The 18,922-nt window shown below is 51.8% G+C and overlaps 1 protein-coding gene across 3 annotated transcripts; it reads left to right on the forward strand.

Annotated features, from left to right (window-relative positions):
• Nucleotides 1–293: 293 nt before the first annotated feature.
• LOC125129639 (peptidoglycan recognition protein 3-like) lies at nt 294–16,131 on the forward strand. Of its 3 annotated transcripts, none has more exons than XM_047784584.1 (9): nt 294–608; nt 2,746–2,841; nt 3,816–3,920; nt 4,722–4,923; nt 7,361–7,479; nt 8,426–8,578; nt 9,917–10,115; nt 14,565–14,683; nt 15,333–16,131. In XM_047784584.1, exons 2-9 carry the CDS (start codon nt 2,793–2,795, stop codon nt 15,509–15,511), a joined length of 1,125 nt encoding a protein of 374 aa, XP_047640540.1. In that variant the 5' UTR covers nt 294–608; nt 2,746–2,792; the 3' UTR covers nt 15,512–16,131. The 3 variants fall into 3 exon arrangements, with proteins under 3 accessions (XP_047640540.1, XP_047640539.1, XP_047640541.1); XM_047784583.1 differs by having other exon boundaries at nt 294–556; XM_047784585.1 differs by lacking the exon at nt 3,816–3,920 and having other exon boundaries at nt 294–556.
• The last annotated feature ends 2,791 nt before the right edge of the window (nt 16,132–18,922 follow it).

An 18,922-nucleotide genomic window follows, 5' to 3' on the forward strand; every position in this document is an offset into this window, starting at 1 on the left:
ACATGAAACTAAAAATAATATGCCTGCCCAATAAAATGTCTCCAAGCAGTCAACCTCTACTTTGTGGGGTGGTTGGTGGTGTGCTGGTCTAGCCTCTATCCTCTGGCTCTGAGTTCCTTGAGGGTGGGGACCCTGTCTTGTTCCTCTATATTCCAAGCACCTAGCCAGCACCTGGCACAGCTCCCAGGTTGGCTGGGCTTCCTGGAGGCTGGGGCTGAGGAGGGAACTCAGGGAGCCTTGGGCAGCCACTCCCCTTCCCAGGGAGGAAGCACCTGGGCTTATTCACAGGGCGGGTCCCCTGCTGTCAGCACCCGTCTGGTCTCACCGAGTTCCTCAGGGTGCTGGGGGCTGTGGACAGAGCGGCTCTGAGCCCCAGAGCCTGGCCCTCCCTGTCTCGCTTTGGTTAAGGGCTCCTGGTCTTTCTGTCCTTTCTGGAAAGCCAGGGCCCAGTGCCCTCTAGTGGCGGGGAGGGTGAAGGCCGGAGGAGGCCGCGTCTGGAGACGGAGGGCGGGGCCAGAGGCGGAGCCTGGAAGGGAGCCCTGCCAGCCAATGAGGGGTGAGCCGGCTGCAGCCTGAAGTGTGGGGCTGGGACAGCAAGGGACCCGCAGGTATTTGTGTGTGTGTGTGTGTGTGTGTGTGTGTGTGTGTTTCTTCTACAGAAGCGCTCTCCTATCAGAGGGTTTGAACTCTTATCAGATTAAAACGTTAACATGATAGAGAAGGTTCCCCTGATCTCCCCTCTTGAATTCTTCTTCCAAGTAAGAAAACCTTCTCTATCCTAAATTATTCTAAATGGGTTCTACCACTCCTGGATCTTTTCTGCCAAGTCTGTGGATCCTGGGGTTACCTCTGCTCTATTTCTTCCCTTTTTGTCTAACCTGGAATCCCCATCTCTTAGGTCTTAACTTGTCCCCTGTCCTAATATTTCACCTTCATATTAGGTATGGAGAATGCATAGTGGTGTGAGCCATGGTGGCTGAGTTGTGGCTGCAGCCCATCCGGCCAGCCCAGGGTTTGCATATGGAGGTGGGACTGGGAGACATCCAGTCTCTGCCCTGGCATGAACAGGGGTCTGGCTCACGCCTTGCGATTTCAGCTGTTTGCTATGACAAGCTCAGGACATCATTTGCCACCTTAATATTCATGGTTAAGGTAGCACCATGATCTAGTGACCAGGCTCCAAACCTCCTGTTGATCAGAATTGACTGCTGGGGTCTAAGTAGCTTTGCAAGAGGCCAGCTCCTTTCCTGGAGACCAGCCCATAGGGCTTCCACCTAGGGCCAGTTAATCCTTGCTTCTCATTTGACCAAACATTGAGAGAGCAGGAAAGATCCCTGCAGCTGGGAAGGACCATGCAATTCCCTGCGTTTAACCTCTTGGGCCCAGTCGAGAATCTGCATCATCAGAAACTCAGGCAGATAGTGGAGGAGTTCCAGGCCAAGGCTCTGGAGTCAGACAGACCTGGGTATGAATCGTGACCTGCCCCTTCTAGTTGGGTAACTTAGGGCAAGTGACTTAACTCCCTAAAGCCCAGGATCCTTCTGAGAAGTACAGGTCCTACGGGTCATTGTGAGGCTGCATAGTGATGACTGTGATGTCCCCAGCAGATACTTGGAATGTAGGATGCGCTCAGTAAGTGCTAACTGCTCTTGTAACTATTCTCACTCAAGAAGTTAGGTGAGCAGCTGCCAGGGATCTTTGCCAACTGGATGGCAAGACACCTCTGACTCCCAAATAGTGCTGGGATGAACCCACCCTGCCCCTGTTGGAGTTCCTTTCTTCTGAGGTGGTTCTCACTTCTAAAAAAGGGGTCATGGGAGTTCTCATTGTGGCGCAGTGGGAACAAGTCCAACTAGTAACCATGAGGTTGCGGGTTCAATCCCTGGCCTCGTTCAGTGGATGGTTAAGGATCTGGCATTGTTGTGAGCTGTGGTGTAGGTTGCAGACACAGCTCGAATCCTGTGTTAGTGTGGCTGTAGCTGTGGCTGGCAGCTACATCTCTGATTCAACCCCTAGCCTGGGAACCTCCGTATGCCATGGGTGTGGCCCTAAAAAGCAAAATAAGTAAATAAAAATAAGATTTAAAAAAAGGGTTTACAAGTATCTCATGGGGATTTTGCAAGGATTCAATATAAAATTTGGATATAAAACATCTACACAGGGTTTATTCATAACAGCTACTAATGGATTTTAGATATTGTCATTACTTATGCTGGAAGGCCTAAGAGGAGGCAGGGGGCTCCTGGGAGGGACCAGGAGTTCCCAGGGTAGTAGAAGGCTGATATGGGTGATAGCACTCTCACCTTTTTTTTTTTTTTTTCTCCTTTTTAGGGCCACACCTGTGGCATGTGGAGGTTCCCAGGCTAGGGATCGAATTGGAGCTATAGCTGCTGGCCTACGCCACAGCCACAGCAATGCCAGATCCGAGCCGCATCTGGGATCTACACCACAGCTCACGGCAACGCCAGATCCTTAACCCTCTGAGTGGGGCCAAGGATCAAACCTGCATCCTCATAGATACCAGTGGGGTTCGTTACCACTGAGCCACAATGGGAACTCCACCCTCACCTTTACTGACAACCTGCCGAGGGTCAACCCTGTGCTGGGGACCCTGAGAAGCCTCACTGGGTGCTGGCCCTCAGGAGGTCCCCAGTTTGGCGAGAGACAGACAAGGGCCATGCCATGGGGTGGGTGCCCCGTTTGAAGAGTGAGGAAGGTCTGGCTACCTGTCGGTGTCTCTCCCAGGGCTGTGGTCCACACCCTCCCTGTCTGTGTCCTGGGACCACGTGAGCATGCTGCGGTGGCTTCTCATCTTCTCTGCTCTGGATCTTGGGACTTGGGGTGAGTTTTCTTTCACTGGATCAGAAGTGCCTTTGGCATCCACCCCAGCCTGGTTTCATTTGTCAGCCATCCTCCCCAGGGGCCTCCCCACCAGCTATGGTTCTCCTTCCCCTGTGGGACAGGCCAGTCCTCAGCGACCTCTCCAGCCTGCCCAGCACTTGGACACTTGGACATAGTGTCACGGTCACGCATTTGCTCCCAATGGATTTGCAGAAGGACAGAATCGCAGAACCATGATGGAGACCCTTCACAGCCTCGTCTCACAGACAGAGAAATGGGCCTCATTGTGGCAATGACTTGCCCAAGGTCATCTGACAACTTTGGGGCGGCCTCAGAGTGCAGTGGTTCTGCTCACAGCTCTGGGGTCAGAGAGTCCGGGTTGGACTCCAAGCCCACACCTTAAAACTTACTGCATCATCTTAGACGAACAACCTCCCCGAGCCTCAGTTTCTCATCTGTATAGAGAGCGTGGTTAAGTTGTTTTGCTTATCTCATGCAGGTGGTTTAAGCCACAAATCTGATAGCGCCCTTGCAATCAGAGCCATCTGCAAATTTCTGTATTTCAAGAAGCTTGTCTGGATCACTAGGTGCTTAACATGATGTGTTAACATTTATGTGTTAACATGATAATGTCATCTTGGTACGAGACACTCTGATCTATTAACACGCAGGCAGGTCAACCGGGAAAGGCAGAGCTGCTCAGCGGAGGAGGCAGGCGAGACTCTAGAATCCCTGAAGTGGAGGGAAGCTCAGGGAGGCTGGGAGGGGTGAAGGTGACCCTGGGGCCGCTATGAGAGGCAGGGGCTGGCTGAGGGCAGACACGTCTGTGGTTCTCTCTGTTTTCCCCTAGGGGGTCAGGGGTCTCGGGGAGGCTGAGAGGCTGTGGACGGTGAGGTGGGGATGCGCACCCCATGCCTCTGGGCTGGTCCAGGTGTTCTCTGAGGACCAGCACCAAGGGCGATGTTCCTTCACAGGGGATCCCCCACAGTTCTGGAATGAGACCCAAGCCAGGGGGCTGTCGGAGGGCCTTCTGGACCGGTCTGTTGGCAGCTCATGGCCCATACGCAAGGGTCGCAATGGTGAGGCGGTTTGGGGGTGTCCTGGGGCCTGTTAGGAGGCTGGAAGTATTCCTTGGGGCATCCCTATGGCTGAACTGGGTGGGTGGGTGGAGGGCAACCCCAAATGAGGCATCTGCCAGCTAGTCCCCTGGATTGTCCTGAGTCCTTAGGCTAAGGTGGGTTCCAGGAAGGAGCAGAAACTCAGGGAGAAAAGACAAGGGCCGCAGTGCCCTGCTCTCAGCAGAGGCTAGAGACACCACATCCCTCAGGGAGCTCGCGGGGGCTCCCAGGTGAGGATAGAGAGGGAACGCTCGGGGCTCCTGGGGTCCTGTGTGGGGCCCTCACAGCCCTGCCTGCAGTGAGTTTTCATCTGAAAGAGGGAGACCTGTACCCAGTGTCCCTTTGGAAAAGGCACAGTCAGACCAGGGCAAATGCCTCAGGCCAGGCATCCAGGGCCCCCGCGCTGAGGGGCCCCACGAGAAGTCCGCTCAGAACCCCGGGGGGAGGGGAGGCTGTCCCTGGAGCTGCTTCCTGAAGGCTGGAGCATCGAGCAGACCAGGGAGGAGCTGAGGATGGGGAAACATCCTCCAGGGCAGTACAAGGACGAAGAGTTCAGAGGATGAGGCAGCTTGACTTCCCAGGCACAGTGTGGCTTCTGCCTGGGGATCTGTTTTAGTCTAACGGGACTATGGCGATGGGGAGGGGAGGCTGTGGGGCGAAGGCCTCTTCCCGGAGCTTCTCTCGATCAGAGGACACAGGGCGTGGACGCCCGTGGAGGGAAGGGGCGGGACCTCAGCCTGCCGTCCTGCGGTCCCTCGGCAGGTGCACCCACCATTGTCTCCCGCAAGGAGTGGGGGGCGAGATCCCTGACCTGCAAGGCCCAGCTGATCCCGCCTGTGGCCTATGTCATCGTGCATCAGCTCATGGAGATGGAGTGCCAGGAGCAGAACGTGTGCAGCCAGAAGCTGCGGGGCCTTCAGTCCCGTTCGGTCTACACCAAAGGCTGGTGCGATGTGGCCTACAAGTAAGAGGCAGGTGGGGTCCCTGGAGCCCACATTACAGTGACAGTTATTCCTCTTAGGGAGCTTTCCACTCTCCTTTCTCCCTTTTCTTTTTGTGGCCGCACCTACACCACAGCTCACGGCAACGCCAGATCCTTAACCCACTGAGCAGGGTCAGGGATTGAACCTGCGTGCTCATGAATACAAGTCAGGAACAAACCACAATGGGAACGCCTTCTCTGTTTTTCTTAATTTCCCATTCGTGTTGCTTTTCTTTTTTTCTTTTTCTTTTTTTGGTATTTTCTAGGGCTGCACTTGTGGCACATGGAGGTTCCCAGGCTAGGGGTCTAATTGGAGCTACAGCTGCCAGCCTACACCACAGCCACAGCAGCTTGAGATCCAAGCCGCATCTGCAACCTACCCCACAGCTCACGGCAACCCCAGATCCTTAACCCACTGAGCGAGGCCAGGAGTCTAATCTGTGTCTTCATAAACACTAGTTGGTTCGTTACCACTGAGCCACAACTGGAACTCCCATAAGTGCCTTCTGAGTGATCCACTTTGGAAAGGACAACCCGTGTCTTCTTTTATTTATTTTTAAATGCAAATAAGGAAGAGCAGCTGGAGGCCCCCACTGTAGCCACCAGAGACCCTGGGGACCAAGGTGGGGGGTGGGTCTTCCTGTCCACCCTCTGTGGATTCTGGGTTCACTAAACTCAGCTGCAGTCCCTACCACTAGCCCTGCCATTGTCATCACTGTGTTGCCCAGTTTGGCCTCTACATGTCTAAGTCAGGTTTCTGCAGTGACAGTTTAACAGTCTCCCATTTGTCTGACGCAGCTGCTGTAGCCGTAGGGACCATTTGCATGAACCGCCCAAAGGCTGCAGAGGGACAGAGCAGCCTGCGGAAAGTACCCCAGCAAAGCCAGGACACGCTGGACACACTGAGGCCCCCACCCAGTCCTTAGGCCCATGTCAGAGCAGGGTGGGAGTTCAGCCCGACCCCATCCAGGGACTTTAAGTGACTTCAGGGAACTGTTCTTTCTATGCTCAGTTTATTGCAGAAACTCATGGTCTTTTAAAAGCTGAATATGGTGCGAATTGTGAAAACATCAATTTTGAACACTGTGATTGGAAAGTGGAGGAGGAGAAATTTATAAAAGGGCAGACAGAAAGAAGGAGGCCGAACAGAATAGCTACATTTGTTTCAAAAAATAAACTGTGAAAAGGAACATCCCAAACATATTTCTCTGATAAAGAAGAGCTTAAGAATTCCTAATGAGGAAAAAAAAAAAAAAAAAAGAATTCCTAATGAGAGAAATTCCCTCTGTGGCACAGAGGGTTAAGAATTCAACTGCAGGGAGTTCCGTCGTGGCGCAGTGGTTAATGAACCTGACTAGGAACCATGACGTTTCGTGTTTGATCCCTGGCCTTGCTCAGTGGGTTAAGGATCCGGTGCTGTGGTGTAGGTCGCAGACGCGGCTCGGATCCCACATTGCTGTGGCTCTAGTGTAGGCCGGCGGCTACAGCTTCGATTTGACCCCTATCCTGGGAACCTCCATATGCTGCGGGAGCGGCCCAAGAAATGGTAAAAAGATAAAAAAAAAAAAAAAAAGAATTCAACTGCAGTGTCTCAGGTCACTATGGAGGTGTGGGTTCGATCCCTGGTTCAGTTAAAGGATCCGGCACTGCTGAAGCCGTGCCGTAGCAGTGGCTCAGATTCAATCCCTGGCCCAGGAATTTCCATATGCCATGGGTGCAGCCATTAAAAAAAAAATCCCTAAGGAGAAACTGAGGAAGAAGTTAACATAAAGAAATTCTTGAATTTCAATGTTCAAGTGCTTGGTCCTATAATTTAAAAACATGATGAATGAATGCTCATGCCCTTGAAAAATGCTGAACTGATGTTCTCAGGTTCTTGAGAGTCACACATTCAAGTTCCACTGGGAACCAAATGATTATTTTAATTTTATTTTTATTTTTTGTCTTTTTATGGCCGTACTTGCAGCATATGGAGGTTCCCAGGCTAGGGGTCGAATCGAAGCTGTAGCCACCGGCCTACACCTGAGCCACAGCAACTCAGGATCTGAGCCGCGTCTGCGACCTACACCACAGCTCATGGCAACACCGGATCCTTAACCCACTGAGTGAGGCCAGGGATGGAACCTGTGTCCTCGTGGATGCTGCTTGGGTTCATTAACCCCTGAGCCATGACGAGAACCCCCAAAAGATTATTTTAAAAGTGAGGTTCTGGGGAACACATGTAAGCTAAGTCGCAGCAAAATGTAAAGTATATTCCCCTATCTCTCGGAAGTCTGAAAAGCATTGTCCCCTCCCTCTCACTCTATGGCTTGAAGCAGAGTATTTATGAGCCTCTAGAACCCCTTTCCCTTCTGAGGATGGGTGAGAGTTTTCCTGTTACAGGGATCTGCCCTTTAATCCATGTTTCCTTGACTGGCAGCTTCCTGGTTGGGGACGATGGCAGAGTGTACGAGGGTGTCGGCTGGACCGTCCAGGGCGTCCACACCCAGGGCTACAACAACGTCTCCCTGGGCCTCGCCTTCTTTGGCAATAAGCTAGGTAATGGCCATCCCTTCTCCTCCTCTGCCAGGGAATCGTCTACACTCTTCCTCCGCTCTCTCGTCTCAACACTCTTGCCTTTTCAGCCTGCCTCCTGTTGTAACCATTCTCTAACGATGACCCCTTTCTTGAAGTTCTTTTCTCCCTTGGATTCCCTGATGTGGCATGATTTTGATCCTCTTTCTCCCCTCTGATCTGCGCTCCTGTGAGTTTGCAGAAGCCATCGCGGACACTGCTTGAGCTCACAGTTATTGTCCTCTCTCTGGAGTCTGAAGTCGACCCTGAGGCTGAGGCTGCAGAGGCAGAAAAACCTGGCTTCTCTCTTCCTCCAGCATCTCCTATTGGTAGAACCCAACCAGCAGCTGGCAGGCAAGGATGTCTGGGAAATGTAGTTTGCAGGGTTCTAGCTGTGAAACTGAGAGCTCAGAGCAAGAATGGAGTTGGGAGTTGATAGATAAATAAATAGATAATAATAGATCACCTACCAGGATCATCTGCTAACTGGGGCTAGTAAGAGTGATTATCTCAGAGGTTTTCTGTGAGGATTGCATGAGTTAATGGATGTAAAGAGCATTTGGCTCCATATCTGATTGTGGGAGCTACTAGGTAAATACTGTCACCCTTTTCATAATGTAAAGGCGTTTTTGACGTGGTCAGGTGGGCTTCCCTATACATGAAGCTTTGACCACCTCCTAGCCCTTCCATCGAGACATGGAGTGGATAAAGTTGAGTTTGGCACTTGGAAGAGGTCATCAACTTGGCTTCTAAGAGCTGTGTGCAGGTATTCTCTTGCCTCTCAGGCCCTCTGTTCTGGCTAGTGGACCAGTTTCTTCTCTTCCCATTCATCAGTTACTCAGGCTCCGGTGGTCCCGTTATCCTCCTCTGGGTCTAGACCAGCTTGGAGTTTCTTTCTGACAGTCCTGTGCTCCATGTCATCCTCTTTCAGGCAGCAGTCCCAGCCCTGCTGCCTTAGCAGCTGCAGAAGACCTGATCGTCTACGCCATGAAGGAGGGCCACCTGTCCCCCAGGTATATTCAGCCACTGCTTTTGAAAGAAGAGAGCTGCCTGGTCCCTCGACAGCCAGTGATGCCCGGGAAAGGTAAAGCCCCTCAGGCCTGCCTTACCTTCCTCCCAGTCACCTCCCAACCATACCAGGGAATGCTTTTCCTTACTGGGGTTCATTGGCTTCTTGGGTCAAGAACACCTTGCACCGAGATCGGGAAAATTATGACAAGGCACCTTCTTGGCCGCCTTTCCCTTCCGCTAGAATGATATGGTCATGAAACCATTCTTGCATTAATATCTATGTACACACATTTTCACTCAATCAACAAGTATTTATTTATTTACTTATTTTTGTCTTTTTTTGCTATTTCTTGGGCCGCTCCCACGGCATATGGAGGTTCCCAGGCTAGGGGTCTAATCAGAGCCGTAGCCACCAGCCTACGCCAGAGCCACAGCAACACAGGATCTGAACTGCGTCTGCCACCTACACCACAGGTCACGGCAACACTGGATCGTTAACCCACTGAGCAAGGGCAGGGACCGAACTTGCAACCTCATGGTTCCTAGTCAGATTCGTTAACCACTGCGCCACGACGGGAACTCCAACAAGTATTTATTGAATGCCAGGTACTCTTCTAGGTCCTGAGGATGCAGCTGTGAACAGAGCAGATAAAACCGCACATTTCAGTGGAGAAAGATAGAAAATGAATAGATCAACAATTAAAATATGTATGATGTCAGATGGCAAGTGGGCTATGGAAAAGAATAATGCATGAAAATGGGGTGGGGTTAACATATATACATTTTGTGTATATTACATGAATACTCACAGACACATACAATCTATCTCACACACACACACACACACACACACACACAGACAGACATGCACACACACATACTTCTAAATACAAAAACAAGCCAAACTTCAAGATGACGTTTTTGGGGGCACACCTATGACATATGGAAGTTCCTGGGCTAGGGGTTGAATTGGAACTTTAGCTGCTGGACTATGTATGGCAAGGCTGGATCCTTAACCTGCTGAATGAGGCCAGGGGTCAAACCCATGTCCTCATGGATACTAGTTGGGTTCATTACTGCTGAGCCACAATGGGAACTCCAGTACTTTGTCTTTTGAATAAAATGGCTGTGCCTCTGGATATCAGCGGTCCTTTCCCTTCTGCTCACATCTGGTTTCCATAGTTGTTCTCAGAACCTGTAGACTTTTGCCTCTGCCCTGTGGCTCCAGCCACTTGACCTAGACAATCCCTATCTGGACCTTACCAGAATCTCACAGAATCCCACTTGTTAGGATGCTCCAGTGGGTGCCCGAGGGTGGGGAGACTGAGGAGTAAGCAGCCTGCAGTTGTGAGGTTGTCCACAAGTGGGCTCCGGTGAATTCCTGTCTCCTTGGTTTTTCATCTCGCCACAGCTTGCCCCAACATCATCACAAGGTCAACTTGGGGAGCCAGACAGACACACTGCCCTACAATGAACCTTCCAGCCAAATACGTCATCATCATTCACACCGCCGGATCGACCTGCAACATATCCATGGACTGCCAGATCCGCGTCCGAGACATACAATCCTATCACATGGACACAAGGAACTTCTGTGACATCGGATATCAGTAAGTGTGATCAGGGGAAGCTTGACTCGCTGTTTCTTTGGGGCTGTAGGAAGGAGGGCTCGGGGAGGGAGCCATTATTTACTGAGCTCTTCTTTTGTGCCAGGTGCTTTTAAGACATCATGTCTTTATTTGTGCAGGATTCTCGACTGAGCATCCTTTTAGAGCACAGCCTAGTGTGGGTTCTCTCCTCTCGGCATGTTCTCTATGAGTGGTTGGGGAAACTCTGAAAAGAAGACACCAAAACAATAGTGATAAAGCAAGAGTATGGAAGGTCATGGAAGAATGGTGCCTTTTTGTTGCCGTCCCTTCTAACCAATTGGAGACACAGGCTCTGCTCACTTCCTCCCCTCATCTGTCCCAACCCCAAACTTGCTCTCTCTGATGTTAGAATCCTGTCATACCTCTGGATTTATAGATATAGATACGTTTAACCTCTCAGGACCTCTTCTGTCTCCTCTCTCTGTAGTAGGGGCAATAGTACCTTATCTATTTGAAGATACAGAGTGAAATAAAAATATTTCTATTGGTTCCTTTAATGCCAGGTCTGTAATAAAGAAACCCATTAAGGTAGTAGAATGGTGGAAGCTACTTAGAAGATGTTTTGGCATTTTTATAGAAGAGGTTTTAGAGTTAGAGTATGATAACTTTCAATTACCTGTGATTTAATCACAACAAATCTTATAGTCTCAGGTGGATTTGCTTTTACATGGCTCTTCTTCCGGCTGCCTTTCTCCTCTTAACTCCCATTGTATTTTTTGATTCATTACTATTATTGTTGTTATTATTATTTTGCTTTTTAGGGCTGCACCTGCGGCATATGGAGGCTCCCAGGCTAGGGGTCCAGTCGGAGCTATAGCTGCCAGCCTATGCCTCAGCCACAGCAGCTCGGGATCCCAGCCGTGTCTGGGACCTACAACAGAGCTCACAGCAATGCCGGATCCTTAACCCACTGAAGGAGGCCAGGGATTGAACCCACAACCTCATGATTCCTAGTCGGATTCATTTCCACTGCGCTGTTTATTATTATTATTTTTAAAAATTGCATTTTATTTATTTATTTACTTATTGTCCTCTTGGCGGCATGCAGAAGTTTTGAGGCCAGGGATTAAACCTGCACCACAGCAGTGACTTCAGCCACAGCAGTGACAACGCTGGATCCCTGCTGAGGCAGCAGGGAACTTCTCAACTCCCATTTTTTTTTTCCAACTTGATAATTTTATTTCTAAAATATAACATACATAACATGGAAGAGAAACAGGAAATCAACACACATCCAAAGACAAATCGAGAGAGGGGAAGGAGAGTACATTTCGGGAGGGGGAGCCGGTGGATGGGGCTTTTGGGGAGCTGATGGGGAGGGCACTTGCAGGGGTGGAGGGGGCCTTGGGGAAGGTGGTTTTGGAAATTGGTGCAGGGCTCTTGCCAGAGCCAGCTCAGGACTGGCTCTAGGGGCCGCTGGAGCAGTCAGTGCAGGCTCTTCCTGCAGGGCTGCTGGATTCTCCTGTGGTCCTTGGTCTCCTTCAGGAGCTGGAGAACCGTTTTCCTCCAGCGGAGGAAAATGCGCATCAGTGTCTGGGGCTGGGGCCAGAGCTGCTGCAGGTTCTTCCTGCCCGGGTGGTGTCTTGGCCTCTGGCTCCGGGTCTCCTGCGGGAGCTTCAAGCTGGGCCTCAGTGGGGGCCAGGCTGTCCAGTGGGCCCAGGCCCAGGTGGTCTCTGTCCTCCGTCCCAGAGTCGGATGTGCTGAGCTCCCTGTGAGCCCGGGAGAGGCCCCTGGGGGGCAGCCTCAGTGGCATTTTAACTGGAGACCTTCTGCCTTCCTCGCCCAGCTCCTGGCGGGTCTCAGGCAGGGGGCTCTGCAATGACAGTGAGCGGCAGGGAGCCCGGCCCCAAGGGGTCAGAGCCCTGAGGGGCCGTTACCTCCTCGCTGCTTCTGCGCCTTGACCTTCTGCTCCCAGATCAGGTGAGGGCTTGTCTGCTCAGATACCGCCCCCTACCCTGTGTCAACTTGCATTTTATTTTTTTAAATTTTTATTTATTTTTTGTCTTTTTGCCATTTTCTTGGGCCGCTCTTGTGGCATATGGAGGTTCCCAGGCTAGGGGTCGAATCGGAGCTGTAGCCACCAGCCTATGCCAGAGCCACAGCAACGTGGGATCCGAGCCGTGTCTGCAACCTACACCACAGCTCATGGCAATGCCGGATCGTTAACCCACTGAGCAAGGGCAGGGACTGAACCCGCAACCTCATGGTTCCTAGTCAGATTCGTTAACCACTGCGCCACAATGAGAACTCCTCAACTCGCATTTTAAAAGCCTCCTTTACAAACAGGAGAAAACGACTGCTGCATTTTGCAGGATTTTCCACTGTCTTGCTACAGTTCTTAAACGTAGATAATAGAGAATGGACCAGAAATGTGGAAATTCCAAATGGAAAATGCCAGAAGCTGAGGGAATGTTAGTTTTCCCTTTTCGTTCAGTTTTGGGGACTGATTTGATTCCTGGTCCTCGACTTTGGGAACCTGTTGTGGTGCCCCTTCCCGTTGTAGCCTCATCCTGCAGCATCTCTCACTCTGGTAGCGACCATAGTCGGTGTGGACGAAGTGCCCCTCCACTCACACTTCCTTTCTTTTATCTTTTTTTTAGGGCTGTGCACACAGCCTATGAAAGTTCCCAGACTAGGGGGTGGACTTGGAGCGGTAGCCGCAGGCCTGCGCCCCAGCCACAGCAACGCCAGACCCTTAACCCCCTGAGCGAGGCCAGGATCGAACCTGCGTCCTCATGGATGCTCGTCAGATTCGTTTCCACTGAGCCAGGATGGGAACTCCATCATTTTCTTACTTTCAACCAGTGCTTATTGTGTATGTGCTTGGTGCTTGGCAAGAATGATAGGGTTCCTTCCCTTGTGGAGCGTGATGCTGACCCCGAGCACTGGGCTCCAGGACGGATGAGGAACAGGATATGCCCGGGAAGAACCTGGGACCAGGCTCTGGGGGGCTGATGTCAGGGCGGGGCTCTCAGGGGGCGGGGGGGGCGGGGGAAAGGCATCCAAATTGGGCCATGGAAGAGGGGTGGGCGTAAGTCAGGCAAAGAAGAATGAGGGTTCTAGGCCAAGGGGAGCAGCATACACAACGAAGCTTAACATATAACTAAAAACAGATTCCAAAGAAGGGACTGGGGGAGGGAAGGATGGAGAAGCCCACGGCAGCTGAGTCACGGGGAGGCCTTGGAGTCGCCCTGACAGATGGACTCTATTCGAAAGGCAACCAGGAGTTCCTGTCGTGGCGCAGCGGTAATGAACCTGACTTGTATCCATGAGGATGCAGGTTTGATCTTCTGGCCTTACCCAGTAGGTCAAGGATCCAGCGTTGCTATGAGCTGTGGTGTAGTCTGGCATCTGTAGCTCCAATTCGATGATCAGCCTTGGAACCTCCACATGCTGCTGGTGCAGCCCTAACAAGAAAATAAATAAATAAATAAGCAACAAGAAGGCACTCTGAGTGCTATTTTAAGAGTGGATTGAAGGAGGTAAAACTCTGGGCAGGGAGCGTTTGTGGTAAACTGGATAGCAGGTGACAAAGACCTGTAGCGCATAGCGGCTGTTGGCGTAGAGAGAAGTGGAGGAATTAGAAGTAGGAGAACAGTTGACGAGTCATGACTACTGATTGGGTGGCGATGGGAGAGTGAGAGGGAGGCATTCTGGATGATGCCCAGTTTTCTGGCTCAGGAGACTGTGGAAAAGATGGGTTTGTTTGGACAGGTTGGTTTTTAGAGTTAGTTATTGAAGCTATAGGACCGGATGATTGTCCAGGGAGAAGATGTTGAGTGAGAAGAGAGAAGGGGTGAGACCGGAGTCCCAAAGCAGGAGCACCAGGAAAGAGAGCATGTTGAGAAGAGAGAGGCCAGGAATTCCCATCATGGCTCAGCGGAAACAAACCTGACTAGCATCCATGAGGGTGCGGGTTCTATCCCTGGCCTCGCTCAGTGGGTTAGGGATCCGGCGTTGCCATGAGCTGTGGTGCAGGTCGCAGATGTGGCTCGGATCCAGCATTGCTGTGGCTGTGGCATAGGCCAATGGCCGGCCACACAGCCCTGATTTCACCCCTAGCCTGGGAACCTCCATATGCCGAAAGGGTGCCCCCCCCAAAAAAGAGAGAGAGGCCAACAGAGTCAGAAGAAAAGTAAATTTTCGTTGTACTAGTGTAACAGATTGACATTGCGGTTATCATTGCCTGTCCCTGGCTGTCTTCATTTCTTGGGTTCAGGAGCTATGGTTGTCTTTTTGCCTCTGTTCACATTACACATAAGATGATAGTAATAATAATAATAATAATAATAATAATAATAATAATAATAATAAAAAATGGATGAAAGGATGGATTAATAACTCGAGGAGTGAGTGCAGCCAATTCTCCTTCCCAGAGTGACTTTCTCCATTTCCCCCGCCCAACCCTAGCTTCCTGGTGGGCCAGGATGGCGGTGTGTATGAAGGAGTTGGCTGGCACACCCAAGGCTCTCACACCTACGGATACAACGATATCGGCCTAGGAGTTGCCTTCATAGGCAACTTTGTAGGTAAGGGGTTAACATGGGGCAGAGGGACTCTGGGTGATGAAGTATTATGTGAAATATCTGGGAAGCGGGGGCAGGGGGCGGGGGAGAGGCACCGTGGTGCATGATTTTGTCATTGGGGCTCTCGGTGCAGGAGGCAGTTCACCAGGGGTCCCTCTCAGGTGAAACATTTTCTCCCACTCCACCTGTACCCATACGCAGCTCCATCTCTCTTTATAGCCAGACCCCACATAAGCATGGGAAGGGAGAGAAAAAAAATCTTTGGTGTTTTTATGACATGGTTGGCAAATGTATCCTCTTCCTTGGTAACCATGGCAACGGTGTTGGGGTGCACCACTGTCTGTTACGGCCGAGCAGTGGATGGTCCAGGGGTGACATGTCTGCCCTTGGTGACCGAGAAGTGTTCTGTTAAGCTGCAGTTCTCTTTCGGAGCAGTTCTGAATTTTCTAGAAGAAGCTTGGCAAGGAAGAATCAGGGAACACAATGATCTTGTTTCCTCTTTGTGCCTGGCTGCAAACATTTATGTGACTTTGTTGGCTGTGGTGGTGGTGGTGGTGAGGGGGACAGAGGGAGACTGGGCTAGGTGCTTGTTCCTGCCCAAAGCAGGTAACCTTGAGACCCTAGTGATTGATGGGCTAAATGTGTTTTGCAGAAAAGCCACCAAATGCTGCAGCGCTGGAGGCAGCTCAGAACCTGATCCAGTGCTCCGTGGTCGGGGGGTACCTGGATCCCAACTACCTGCTGGTGGGGCACAGTGATGTGGTCGACGTCCTGTCTCCTGGGCGGGCTTTGTACAACATCATTAAGACTTGGCCTCATTTCAGACACTGAGGGAGCCCCTGCTTCTTCTGAGACCACCCCCTCTCCCCAAGCCTGGCTGCGGGGCCTCCCTTCCTTACCCTCCATCCGGGCTCAACACCTGTATCCCCTCCCTGCCAGCCCCGTCCTGTCCCTCTGTCTTGGGCTAGAATCATCCTCTCCTGCCAGCATCCCCCAGCATCCCCCAGACCCCAGAGCAGAGCGGGGCATTCCCAGCCCTCTGAGTCTGGGCCCAGACATCCCCGCTCCTCGCCTTGCTCTCCCCTGGCACCTAGCTCCTCAGCCAGGGCAGACGATGACGGGCTAGCCCTGTTTGACTTCTCCATCCCTTTGTGCTGCCCTCCCTGGTGTGCCTTCCCCTGCTGTCTGCCTGGCGGTCCCCAGTCTCCCATGTGACCCAGGTCCGTGTCCCAGCCCCTCCCCTCTGCTCACACTGCCTTTTCCGCGTTTGGATGCAGCCCTTATTTCAGGTGGAAATTGTGTCGAGACACGGCTACGCTCTCCACTGGATTGTGAGGTTGTCCAGTTTCATTCATGTCTGTGTCCTCAGTTGTTCAGCCGTGTCTGGAATCTAGCAGGTGCTACAGATGTCTGTTGGAGAAATGGATGAATAAACGAATGAAGGGACCAGGCCCCTGCCCCTCTTTCCAATCTGCTCCCCATCTCCTCTTTGGGGACGGCTCACTGGACTTGGACAGTCCCCCATCCTGCCAGCATTCTCTCTGTTCTGTTCCCTCCCAGTCTGAGGCTCTGGCCACTTGTCTGTAGTGGTTGTTGTGTCTCTAGGGTCCCGTGTCCCCATCCTCCAGCGCTCCCTGAGGATAGGGGCTGTGTCCACACAAGTCGCCCAGTGCTGCTCCCTGCCCTTGTCCGGCTGGACCTGCTGAGCATCGGGCTGAGCAGGGACCCAGGGCCTGGGGCTCCGAAGCCCTCCCTGCTTGCTCTTGTCCTGCCCGGAGGGAAGCCCCCAACCCTTCATATGGGAGATAACCTCCTGCTGTTTATTAGAAGCACATGAGCTGGCTCTCGCTTTTCTTGATCTGGAAACGAGGGAGGAGGGAGAAGTGGAGGGAAAATGGAAGGAGCCAGAGAGGTGGGTACCTGCTCCTCCCCACCCCACGTTCAGCATTGACACGGGGTCATTGCTTTTAGAGTGTTTCACATCCTTAGAACGAGGCAGTTTCTAACAGCCTCACATTTTACAGCCCTTGGTGCTTTTCCAAGACTGTCCCTCTCATCTCACTGGATTCACTCTGTCCCCAGGACACCTGGGCAGGTAAGCAGGGGAAGGAAAGATCTATCTGGAGTCCAGGAGGCTGGGGGACTCAGTGCCTCTTCCCGATGTACAGAGCCCCAGGGGGAGGCGGCTCCAGGAGGAGACCCCCGGAGATGGGAATCACCTGACCAGAAGCACCCGCCAAGCCTGTCCTTCCTTGGGGGTGGGGGCTGGGCATGGACTCCCCAGAGGAACTTTCTCCAACTTGCTGCAGTGTGTTCCCCCTTCTCTGACAACATCCAGATGAGTGTAATGGCCCTTCATGCAGGGAGTGGCCAAAGAGGTGAGATGCGGGATGCTGGAAAGAGTCCCATGAAAAGAGCTGCCCCTTAGCTTTCCCGGCCTTCTTACCCCCTCCCGAGCAGAGGGGCTCCCCCTATGATTCAAAGCACCTTCCCTGCCTCAGGGTCTCAGGGGTCTTCCTGGCCCCACCCCAGGCAGGATTTGCATGGGGTGGGGGATGGGGCTGTGGAGGGTGTGGGGTGTGGGGTGTGGCTGTAGACCCCCCCATCTCCATCAGCACTCATCAGGGCCTCTTCAGATCAGCAATGCTGCAGGGTCTGGATTATTGTTTTCTCAGTCCTGTACTTTTATTGGCCTGAAATAGACAATCTAAGTGAAATCAGAGCACTCAGATGGCAAATGCTTTTTCAAGGCACATTCTAGGCAGCTCATTCCATGCAATTGCCTCTTCTGAGTCCTTTGTGTAGAGAAATCCTTGTCAGCTCCCCTTTAATCATTTAAAGTGGGGTTCATACTAACATCCCCCCTCAGAGGGGAGCTGTGAGGCTTAAGTGCGTTGAATGTGTTGAAGTCTTAGCGCTCGGGGTTGGCATGGAATGTGGTCCTGTTAAAGTGAGCGGGGGTATCGTGATTCTCCATGTTACTGCTGTGATTGTTGCAAACTATCCCTGCTGTGTGACTCAGGCAGGAAGGGTACACCTTTGTGGGCACCAGCCTCAGCAGCCCGGCGAGTTTGGCGCAGGCGGGTAAGAGCAGGGAGGAGCTGGATGCCCGGCAGGTTGGGCAGGTGTGAGGGAGAGATATGGCTCCTTCGTGGCCCTGAACTGTCAGGGCTGGAGAGCCTCTAAGCTCATCTTATCAGCTGTTTTCCACAATTGCAAGCTGGGGAAGAAAAAAAAAATCACCACTCAAACTTTCACAAACTTTGATTCCAGAACTAAATGGTAATCTGGTTAAAGCCTGTTTTCTAGAAAACTGAACCCAAAGAGGGCAGATGACCTGTTCAAGTTCACCCAAGTTCATGAGTGAAACAGAGGAGGAATCCTCAGAATCTGAGCCCCACCTGTTCCTAACACCCCTCTGGCCAAAGTCGTTTTGTGATTCCCTCCTTTCTGGCAGAATAAAGTAAAACCTCTGGGCATGGCATTTAGGGCTTTCACAATTGCTCCAGCTTACCTTTTTCTATAGACTGAGCCCCAGGGGGCAATTAACTGGTTCTTCTCCTGGGCTTGCCTGTCTAGGGGCCTTTGCCCACATTGTCCCTGAAGCGGAGCTGGACCCTGTGGGGCTTCTGGGCACAAAAGCCTCTCTGTGTCCTCATTTCTTGTTTTTCGGAAACAGGCCTCCCAAAGGGCAAGTTCAAAGAATTGCCAGTCAGGGAAGGGAGGGGCTGCAGAGAGAGACCTGGCGTTACCGGTAAGCTGCACTTATAGGTCCCAGATGTGACTCTGATCCAGTGTTGCTGGCTGTGGCATACACCCCAGTTGTGACTCCGGTTTGACCTCTGGGAACTTCCATATACTGCAGGTGCGGCTATGGAAGATAAAAGAAACAGTGCAGCCTTGGGGCAGGGTCCTGGTTCCTCCTTAAGGAATATACATAATGTCTTTTTTTTTTTGGTCTTTTGAGGGCCGCATCTGAGGCATATGGAAGTTCCCAGGCTAGGAGTTAAATCTGAGCCACATCTGAGACCTACACCACAGCTCACGGCAACACTGGATCCTTAACCCACTGAACGAGACCAAGGATCGAACCCATGTCCTCATGGACTCTAGTGAGGTTCATTACTCCTGAGCCACAACAAGAACTCCCAACAATACCTTTGAGGGCTTCTGCAAAACTAAAAACGCCAACCAACGAGAGATGTTATGAAGCATTCTTCATTCAGAAAAGGAAGAGGACTG

Source organism: Phacochoerus africanus, chromosome 6, assembly GCF_016906955.1.
Source record: "Phacochoerus africanus isolate WHEZ1 chromosome 6, ROS_Pafr_v1, whole genome shotgun sequence".
NCBI classification, from domain to species: Eukaryota; Metazoa; Chordata; class Mammalia; order Artiodactyla; family Suidae; genus Phacochoerus; species Phacochoerus africanus.